General features: G+C 37.0%; 1 protein-coding gene across 1 annotated transcript; it reads right to left on the bottom strand.

Moving 5' to 3' along the window:
* Positions 1–323: 323 nt before the first annotated feature.
* Positions 324–1268, bottom strand: LOC101446478 (olfactory receptor 52K2-like). The gene has a single exon (XM_004471741.1). The coding sequence runs from the start codon at positions 1266–1268 to the stop codon at positions 324–326; it is 945 nt and encodes a 314-aa protein (XP_004471798.1).
* Positions 1269–10695: the final 9427 nt, after the last annotated feature.

Genomic DNA, 10695 nt, shown 5'->3' with positions numbered 1-10695 from the left:
TCTCCCCTTATGCTTGTTCATTTCACTCCTCAATCTTGAGGAATTTAGGATGGTGATGACAACTGTATTTCTAGTTTTAGATCCCATGAGGTAGATGGATGGAACTTTACTTAAACATGTGAGAAGGATTCTGAGATTGAGAGAAACATAACAACTGTTTCCTGATGGGACAATTATGTCCCTGTTACATTCCTACACTAAAAAATTTCTTCTATTGACTTGTTTATTCCTTTTCCAAGACTGGCAGATATTATCAATACCTCCAACCTAACATAATTTCCACCTCCACCTTCCCAGGTCTCCTGTCCACTTAGACATCAACCTCAGTCTTCAAGACAGTGGAGGATCTGTAGTACCTGCTCCCACAATTGCTTGGTCCGGACCCCATAAATTAAGGGATTGACCATGGGAGGAACCAGGAAGTAGAGGTTGTCGATGAAGATCTGAACATGGGGAACCATATGGTAGCCTAAACTATGAACCAAAAAAGAAATGACAACAGGAGAATAAAAGAGAGCAATGACACAGAAATGAGAGCCACAGGTGCTGAGAGCTTTGCCCCGTGCCTCCCAAGTTGGTATCCAAAAAGCAGTATGGAGTATCAACCCATATGAGAGAATGGTAAAAAACAGATCAAATCCCACAGATAATACAGTAACCATGAGTCCGTACACAATGTGGTTAGAGACATCTCCACAGGCTATCTCTACCACAGCCATGTAGGCACAGTAGGAGTAAGCAATTGTGTGGGTTTGGAAGCTTTCCAGTCTTTTTGCCAGGATGGGAGCTGGGGTAAGCACAGCAACTGCTCTTGCCAAGACAGCCAGTGCAATCTTCACAAGCATGTTGTTAGCAAGAATGGCTGTATAGCTCAGAGGTTTCCAGATGGCCACAAATCTGTCAAAAGCCATGGTCACAAGGATTCCAGACTCCATAACATAAAAGAAAGAGACGAAAAACATCTGCATTAGACAGGCATTGAAACCGATTTCCTTGGCATTCATCCAGAAGATGCCCAGCATACGGGGAACAGTGACACTGACCACAGACAGGTCGACAACTGATTGCATGGCCAGTAAGAGAAACATGGGCTCGTGAAGACTCATCTGCACCCGGATAATACTTATGATGGTGACATTGCCAATGACTGTCATCACAAACACCAAGAAAAAAGCCACAGAGAACCAGCCATAGGAAGATGCCAGGCCAGGAATTCCAGCCAGGACAAATATCAAGGGCTGTGGGATGGAGTTGTTGCAAGAGGACATACCTGACCTGAGTTTCTTGAGGTCTGACTCCTAGGGAGAAAGAAATATAGTACATTTGGATACCACTGCATATTTGCACCTACAAATTACTGGGCATTATAGTAATTTATGATGATAATTATGATTATATTATTCAAACTAATGATGAAGAGAATTGGTATGTGAACTAATGATTAAAAATCTGCTTCAGCTACTTGGAATGGGGAGTGGGTGGTCAAAGCCTTCTTACTCTTCAAGATGGAGAAGGATTCTCAGTGATGAATTCTCAGTAAAGACATTTCAACTCCATGTTTAGATTATCTTGTGGTGACAATATTGTTTAACATTCATTTACAATCCCGTGTGGTTCTTCTACAAGATTGTCAGAACTGGCAGGAGATCCAGCATTCTCAGCATCACAAGGAGAGCATGGACAAGCCAGGAATCATAGTTTTCCCTCAGTATAAGGAAACATCCCAAGGTGCTCATTTTCTGGGATTGACCTTGGTATTGTGGATACTTTCTTCAACTGTTTAGCTACATATTATCAAAAAGACCTGGATAATCCTGCATTCTATGCCTGGAATATATGAGGGTATTCTGAAGTAGTAACATACTTTGGATGACAGAATTGAAATCCAAAAACACCTCAAAAGACTAGTTTAGTATTAAAAGTTACAAATTATTCAATTAAGCCTGGTTTGGGAATCAGAAAGATAAATTTACATTAATGGTCTTTAGCCTTTGTAGGTGTTTATGGTTTTTTTTTTAGTATAGAGAATAGTTTCAGGTTAATGTTAATATATTTTTCTATACAAAAATATTTAAGTAATTTAATATAACTATTTTCAGTAGAAATACGTGGTAAAATTTCCAGATTATTTGATGAATCATGGATTATAGTGTATTCTTGATCAATTCACTAATAGTAGGAAACAAACAAACTTAGAGTGAATGGAAAAATAAGATTATAGAAATAATACTAATTTTAAAAGTAATTCAATAAGGCTGTTAAGATTTAGATCCAGGTTTTGTAAGAAAGAGTCAATTATATAATGTTTAAGAAAGCCATCACACAAACAAAAAATAATTTTCTATACATGGATGAAATAGAGGAATGGAAAATATACCTCAAAGTTGTTTTACAAATAAAAGTATAGAACTAATTAATATTGTGCCATATTTTTTGCTTCAGTCATTGGTGATTTTGTATTATTTGTCTTTATATTTACATCTGTAGTAATTTAATTCCATGTCCCTTCTAGCATGTTCAAAGTTTGTTTAAATTCAAATGTATTAGTTTTAAATTTCTTCTAAGAAATCTTGTGTTAATTTCAGCTCTTAATCCCAACTTTATAAAAAATTATGGTTGTATTCCACAAAATTTGAAAAGGAGTTTTTGCTCACTAATATTCTATAAATATTGAGTGTCTCAAAAAAGGAAATTTATCCACTAAAATAGTACTTTAGTATTTACACATCATGAATTGAACTATTCTGATCTCAGCATTTCATATATTTGCAGTTGGTGTAAGGCATACCACAAATAATGAATGTATCTCTTGGTATAGTGACAAAAACAAGGGTTTTGAGGTAATACAGGCTGAGATTATTGTATGTGGCTTGATGCAGCCATTTAGAACTGTAAGTTTAAATTGTCTCATTGCACAAAATGGAGTAGAGCACACCTTGCAAAGTTTATAGTAAGGAATAAATCTACCATTAAATTCAAACATTTTCTAATAAATTCAGTGTTTCTAGAATAATTTTCTTTAATCTGCTGAAGTCTAAAATGCAAATTTTCATATATCTCTCTGAATATCAAAGTTCAAACACAATATTCTTTTGCTTTTGTTTCTTTCTTTCTGGGATAATGAATAATCTCAAATTCACAACATAAGAAGGATCATATTTTTTGTTTTAAAATATTTTTTAAGATTCATTATGTGCTAAATGAAAATAAAATAATTATTTAGTATCACGAGGAATAGAAATCTGGATCAACAGAAGAAGCTAACAAAAAAAGTAAAAGGTATATTTTAGGTCAATATAGAAAATGATTTTTTCACTGCCTCCACATGGAAAAACAGTTTGTTGAAAACTAAAGCTCACTATCAATAGGTTTTCCAGATATAAATTGAATGATCTTCAATCAGAAATATTGTAGATAGAAATCTTCCATTTGGTGGTGGCATTAGAAGGATATTAGAGAAAATTTAAACAACATGGTAGGTTTTTACCTAAGCTATCAGGAACAATTGCCAGCAACAAATATAACATTAACTGTAAGAAAGCCACCACACATTCAGGCATTAAATACAGAACACTTTTATCCCTTCTAAAGAATGGCATTGGCTATTCTGAAGATTGAAGATCCCCACCACAGCCTCAACATGTGTCAGTGACTGTGGAATTTTATGGGACATTTAGAGAATGTCATTTTTCCTGCAAGACTTTCTGCACCCCACATTTTCTAGTGCCTTGCTTCCATCTTTATCCCCAGGTCCTGGAGCAGTCCCTGCAGATGGTTGTCCTGTCACAGTGGGCCTGGGACCAGCGAAGCACCCATTCACTTGAGGTATGGTGGAAATCTGTAGATGTGTAGAATGAAGTGGAGTATCAGCTGAGATCCATGAAGATTTATTCTGCTGAGTCCTGGTCCCTAATGGTTTCTTTATTAGACAAAGTGCTTTTCTATTCTTGGGTATTCTGCAAAACAAATGTCAGAGTCAATCACTGAGGGTAGCACATGTGAATGATAACAAATATTTAGGAGGACTGTGAAAATAATTCCTGTCATTTTCATCTATTATTGAAAATTTAGGTCCACACAGACATCTGTATATGAATATTGATAGCAGTTTTATTCATAATTTCCACATATTGAAAGTAACTTAGATGTCCTTCAAAAGGTAAATGAATAAACTGTAGTATATTTATACATTGGAATATGATTCAGTTAAAAAAAGAAGAAATTTTAAGCCACAAAAATACATGAAGGAAACTTACTCAGATGCATATTATAAATAAAAGAAGGTATTCTGAGAAGAGTATGTTACATGATTCCAACTATACAAACCCTATGGAAAAGGCAAAACTATTGAGAAAGTAAAAAGGTCAGTGATTGCCAGGGATTCCAGGGTGGAGTGGAATGAATGGGTGGAGCACAGGGCATTTTTAAGGCAGGGAAAACATTTTGTATGATACCATAAGAGTAGGTACCTGACATTGTACATTTGTCAAAACCCGTAGAACTATAGAGTGAATCCTAATGTCATCTCTGGGCTTTAGCCAATAACACTGTATCAATATTGATTGATTAGTTGTCGTATATGTACCACACTAAGGGATAAGTTATTAATTGAGGAAACTGCATGTGGGGATAGATGGGGAGGGCACACTGCTCAGTTTTCCTCAAAATTCTGCACAATTTTTCTCTAAATATAAAACTGTACTAAAATATCAAGTCCATTAAATTAAAAATATAGGAATAAGTTAATCACCATTTACATAAGAAATACTTTTATAATATACTATAAATTAAAAATCAGGGAAGCAGACTTGGCCCAGTGGTTAGGGCGTCTGTCTACCACATGGGAGGTCCACCGTTCAAACCCCGGGCCTCCTTGACCCGTGTGGAGCTGACCCATAGGAAGTGTTGTTGTGCACAGAGTGCCGCACCATGCAGGGGTGTCCCCACGTAGGGGAGCCCCACATGCAAGGAGTGCGCCCCGAAAGGAGAGCCGCCCAGTGTGAAAAAATGCAGCCTGCCCAGGAATGGCGCCGCACACAGAGAGCTGACATGACAAGATGACGGAACAAAAAGAAACACAGATTCTCATGCCGCTGACGACAACAGAAGTGGACAAAGAAGACGTCGCAGCAAATAGACACAGAGAACAGACAACTGGGGGGGGGGGGAGGAATTAAATAAATAAAATAAATCTTAAAAAAAAAATGTTAAAAAAAAAAAAGCATTACTAAGGAAGCATGGTAGCCATGCAACTGTGAACCCATACCCAGTCTGCATTCAGCCATGACCCATACCCTGAGGTATAATCAGGATACTCTAATCATTCTGTTTCTTTCACTCATGAATTGCTGCCATCCTAGATCAAGTTATATTTTCCTAGAAAACGCCCTCTGAAGTGTCTACTTCATTCAAACCTTGCATTCTTTGCCTCGGCCCAATTGTCTTCATTGCAGCCGCAATGATCTTTTTAAAACCCAAAAGTGTGCTTAAAACGTTCAATGTCTTCCTCTTGGCTTAGGATAAGATCAAGAACATTTAAAATCACAACATGCCTCTGCTTTTCTACTTTTCTACCCTCATTTCCAGCTATTCTCCACTTCACTTTCTGTGTCCCAGGCATAAAGCACTTTCCTGTCACTTTTTAAAATTTATAATGCCCTGTCTTCTCTTAATGTTCATATATGTTCACATATCCTGTTTTCCTTCCCTATAACAACCCCACACATCGATTTCTTGGTCCCACTTTCTTTACTTTGCTAGTTAGCTGCCATTTGTCACTTAAATATTTTGAAGGAAGCTTTCCTTGATTCTCTCAGACGAGATCAAAATGCCATGGTAAGAGCCCTTATAAAAGAAAGCCTATGTTTCTCTTTGATATAGCATCTAATGCTGAGGGTAATTAAGCATGAGCATAATTATGCATTTGACCATTTCTTGGTTAAGTTGTTTCACCTCCACCAGGATGTAGGCACCCTGGTATGGGAAATCTAACCTCTCCTCAGTGTCTTGTACAACAGGATACACTGTAGCCATTCAATAAATATCTGTTGCATGAATATATGAATAAGCAGCATACTGTCTCTCTGTTGGCTCTAATCCAGTGCAGGGCTTCTGAAGATTTAGTTGTTATTGTTGTTGAGCATTTCCAATTTTAGCTCCACTGATAGATAACCTTTAAGTTGTACTGCCTTGTTTCACATTTCCTGACCTAACAAAAACATCTGGTACTTGTGAGGAAATACATTATATGTGAACTTGATGCTTCACGGCTTCTCTAAATAAGGAGCTAAAAACACAAAACCTCTGAGGCCAAAATCGACATTTCTCCTTCATGAACTATCTATACATTGATTCATGTCTCAAAGTTCTATAATTCCCTCGATAGTTTTTTTCCCCTCATTTGGGAGGTGACTCTCCCTAAAGTCATTGTCCTTTATTTCCTTCATTTTAACCAAAATCATTTTTTAAAAGTTCCTTATGTTTTTAAATCAGAAAACTTAATTACACCCATCCCCTGATTAGTAGTGCAAAAATATTTGATGAGTGAAACTAACCATTTTATGGCTTCATTATTTCTTTTAGAACGTGTTCATTACACACATATATGCATGAAACAGTGTGCTAGGGATAAAAGTAATTAAAGATTAGTTCTTAACATGATGCTTGTTTGAATCCAGGCTGCACCACATACCACTTCATCAGTATGGGACACTGAGCAAGTAATTTAACCTCTTTGAACCCAAGTTCCTCATCTGTATAATCACATTAACACTTACTCTAGTGTTTACTTTGCTAATTATATAATTGTTCAAACTATCCAATTCAATAATATTATGTATATATATATTACATGTCACAAATTTTGACATATAAAATATGCAAATTGCACTTTTATGATAATCTGTAACACTGACTAGTGTTTATTGAATGTTTACTATTTGGCGAACACCATTCTAAGTAAATTATATGCTTTTGCTCATTTAATCTTTATAATATTAAGGAATATGGAATTCCATCATTCCCATTTTATTGATGATGAGAAGATCCAGAAAGTTTTATAACTTGCCCAAGTTCATGCAGATAGATAATGTCAGTGGTGAGTTCTGAACCCATGCACTCTTGACTATAGAGCCATTGTATTTAACTTCTAAATAGACTAACCATTTAATTGAAAAAAGGGACATATTAAGAGTTAGCTGTAATATGTCACAACTTTTCAAGATTCTCTGGAGAATGGTAGAGACTGGAGAAGGACTCCACAAATCCTGAAATGAAGAAAGAAAATAATATCAGATCTGGTACTTTAAACCTGAAAGTGGACATGTGGTGTTAAAGTAACTTGTAGTTTGTAGAGACTTGTGGACGATTATAATATTTCCGAGAGGGCGGGCAGGATGGCATCCAAGTGAGTGCACCCTCGTCATCTCTCCTGCAAAAAACCGGCTGAGTGGAGACACAATCCTGCTGAGTGAGCTGTTTTGGGAACCCACAAAGCAGGAGGTTTCTGGACATCGGTCTGTAGAGAGTGTGACAGGAGTGCTTGCTCAATGTAAAACCGCGGGTTTCTGGCACTTGTGCCTAAAACTTTGGGAAGGCTAAACCCTTCCCCTAGGGCTGCTAGCCACAGCATTTCCTGAACACTGCCGTTGCACAGCATAGTTCCTGAGCCCCTTGTTCCCCAAACCTGCAATCCCAAATCAGTTTTACCCAAACCTTGTGTTCCCCAAACCCTGTGTTCCCTGGACCCCACTGTCCCTGAGCTGCATTCCCTGAAACCTTACCTTCCCAAGTCCACTGGTTTTGAACAAACTCCAAGAGCAGGAGGGTTCTGGTGAGGGGTCCAGAGGGTCCAGAGGAGTGCAGGTTCAATTGTCTTGTCCCTACCTTTTTTTTTTTTTTTTTTTTGAGCTTGAAGGAGCATGGCAGCTGGCTTGGGAAGAGCTAGGAAGAGAGGAGAGGTGAATCTGCTGAGGCATCCCGATTTACCTAATTGCCATGAGATAGGGAAAATTGGTCTTGGAGAAGGTGGAATCAGGCAATTAACTAGTCCTGTACTACACACCTAAGGGAGGGGGACAACAGGACGTGCTTAATAGGCTTCCAATAGCATATTTAGTGTGTCTGGCAAGGTGAGAGTACTAGCTCTCAAAGACACTCAGAGTCATTATTTTCTGTGGTGAGTTGGTACACGAGGGTCCCATTTGAATCTTGTAGGGGAACTCTCACAGGCTTCCTGATGCCCTGGGAGAGAGAGAAGTGAGGAAGGGAGAAAGGGGAAAGGACAGATTCTTAAATAGTTTATTCAATTGCAAAGAGGACTCTTTGCAAGAGGGCTTGTTTGTTTTTGTTTTTGTTTTTTGTCTATTTTCTTGTCTTCCTCTTTATCCCCCCACCACCCTTTTCCTTTCTTTTCTTTTTAATTCTTTTATTCTATTAGGTGTTGCAGGCAGTGTTTCTTGTTTGCTGTGCTTCCTCATACTCAATTTCCTCTTTTCTGTGTGTACAGAGTTTGGCTACCAATGCCCTTTCCTTTACATCTTTCTGTCTTTCATCTTCTGCTATTGTTCTGACATTCCACTCCTCTTTGTTTAGTCACCAATTTTTCTGACTTTTTATTTCTAACATCTCTATTCTGTTTTCTAGCTTTTATTCACTCTTCATGTTTTGCCCTTTCTTTTTTCTTTCCCTCTCTCCTGATTACACTGGCCTTTTAATTTATATGATATTCTGCTCCATATTCAGTTTCCCCTCTCATTGTAGGAACTCCACTTTTTATTGTTATATCCCTGCACAGCTTACATATGTTTAATATTCATTCTCCAAGGTCTTACATGGCTCTTCTGCTAACATTTACTGTCAATATTACAATTATACTTTTTCTTTCTTACTTCTTTTCCTTTCCCTGGCCCTAATATTTTACCTTCAAGGGAACTTAGACAACAACAAGAAAATCGAATAAGAAGAACAAGGCATAAAAGAAAAGGCTTAACACACACACACACACACACACACACAAACAATACCTAAATAAACCCTGAGACCAGATGGAAAAGCTAATGAACTGAACAAATCATCAAGATAAACTGATAACCAGGCAGCAACAAAGACGTACAAACCATACCAATAATCAGGAAGACATGGCCCAATCCAATGAACAAAGTAAAAACCAGGAAGAGGATCAGAACATCAAACAACTGGTCAAACCTTTCCAGGCAATTATCATGGGACAACTTTATGAAGTGAAGAAAGAGAATAAGGATATTAAGAAAACACTTGGAGAGAATACAGAAGAAATTGCAGACATATGTAAAAAGATAATGGATATGATGGTGATGAATAGCACAATCCAAGAATAAAAAATACACTCTCAGCAAATAAGAGCAGATTTGAAGAGGCAGAAGAAAGAATTAGTAATGTGGAAGATAATACATCTGAAATCAAACAGATAGTAGAATTGATCAATAAAAAGAGACAAAAAATCCAGCAGGGACTTAGGAATCTAAATAGCAACACAAAATGTGCAACCATATGCATTACAGGCATCCCAAAAGGAGAAGAGTTTGAAAAGGGGACAGAAGAGATGTTGGAAAAAACAATGGTTGCAAACTTCCCAAACCTATTGAGGGAAATAGATGTACATGCCCAGGAAATGCAACATACCCCAAACAGCATAAATCCCAATAGACCTACACCAAGACATATACTTGTCAAATTATCCAATGCTCAAGAAAAAGAGAAAATACTGAAGACAGCAAGAGAAAAGAGAAGCATCGCTTACAAGGGATGCTCAATAAGGTTACCTACTGATTTGTCACCTGAAACCATGGAGGCAAGAAGGCAGTGGTATGACATAGCCAAGATACTAAAAAAAATAATTTCCAGCCAAGAATACTCTATTCAGCAAGGCCGGCATTCAACAATGACAGGGTTCAAAATATTCACAGATAAACAAAAATTGAGATAGTATGCCAGTAAGAAAACTGCCTTTCAAGAAAGACTAAAATAAAGTTCTGCAGGAGGAAAGAAAAAAACAGAAAAGACAGAATTGGAGAAGAGTGTAAGAACAACTAAAAAAACAAAAAGAGAAATAAAAATGACATATGACATACAAAAATCCAAAGAAAATATAGTTAATGTAAGTAATTCCTTGAGAGTAATAACCCTGAATATCAATGGATTAAACTCACCTGTGAAGAGACACAGATTGGCAGAAAGGATAAGAAAATATGACCCATCTATATGCTGTCTACAAGAAACCCATTTTAGACCCAGGGATTCAAGGAGAATGAAGAAAGTTAATGGCTGGAAAACAACATTACAAGCAAACAATAACCAAAGAAGGGCAGGAATAGCTATACTAATATCAATAAAAATAGACTTTACATATGAAACTATTTTGAGAAAAAAAGATGTACACTACATATTAGTAAAAGGGATAATCTTTAAAGAAGAAAAAACAATCATAAACTTTTATGTTCCAAACCAAAGCATCTCCAAATATGTGAGGCAAACACAGGAAAAACTAAGTGAAGAAATAGATGCTTCTGTGATTATAGTGTGATACTTAAATATACCATTATCACAATTGGACAGAACATCTCAATACAGAATCAATAAAGAAACAGACTCTGAACAAGATACTAGAGCATCTGGACCTAATAGACATATACAGAACATTATGCCCCAAGATAGCAG

The sequence above is a fragment of the Dasypus novemcinctus genome, chromosome 10 (assembly GCF_030445035.2).
Source record: "Dasypus novemcinctus isolate mDasNov1 chromosome 10, mDasNov1.1.hap2, whole genome shotgun sequence".
In the NCBI taxonomy this organism is placed as follows: domain Eukaryota; kingdom Metazoa; phylum Chordata; class Mammalia; order Cingulata; family Dasypodidae; genus Dasypus; species Dasypus novemcinctus.
The sequence above is the reverse complement of the archived record's forward strand: the minus strand, read 5'-3'. Positions and strand labels throughout refer to the sequence as shown.

Coding starts and splice junctions, on each gene's coding strand:
- LOC101446478 (XM_004471741.1), bottom strand. CDS start 1,268: ATGTCCTCTTGCAACAACTCCATCCCACAGCCCTTGATATTTGTCCTG.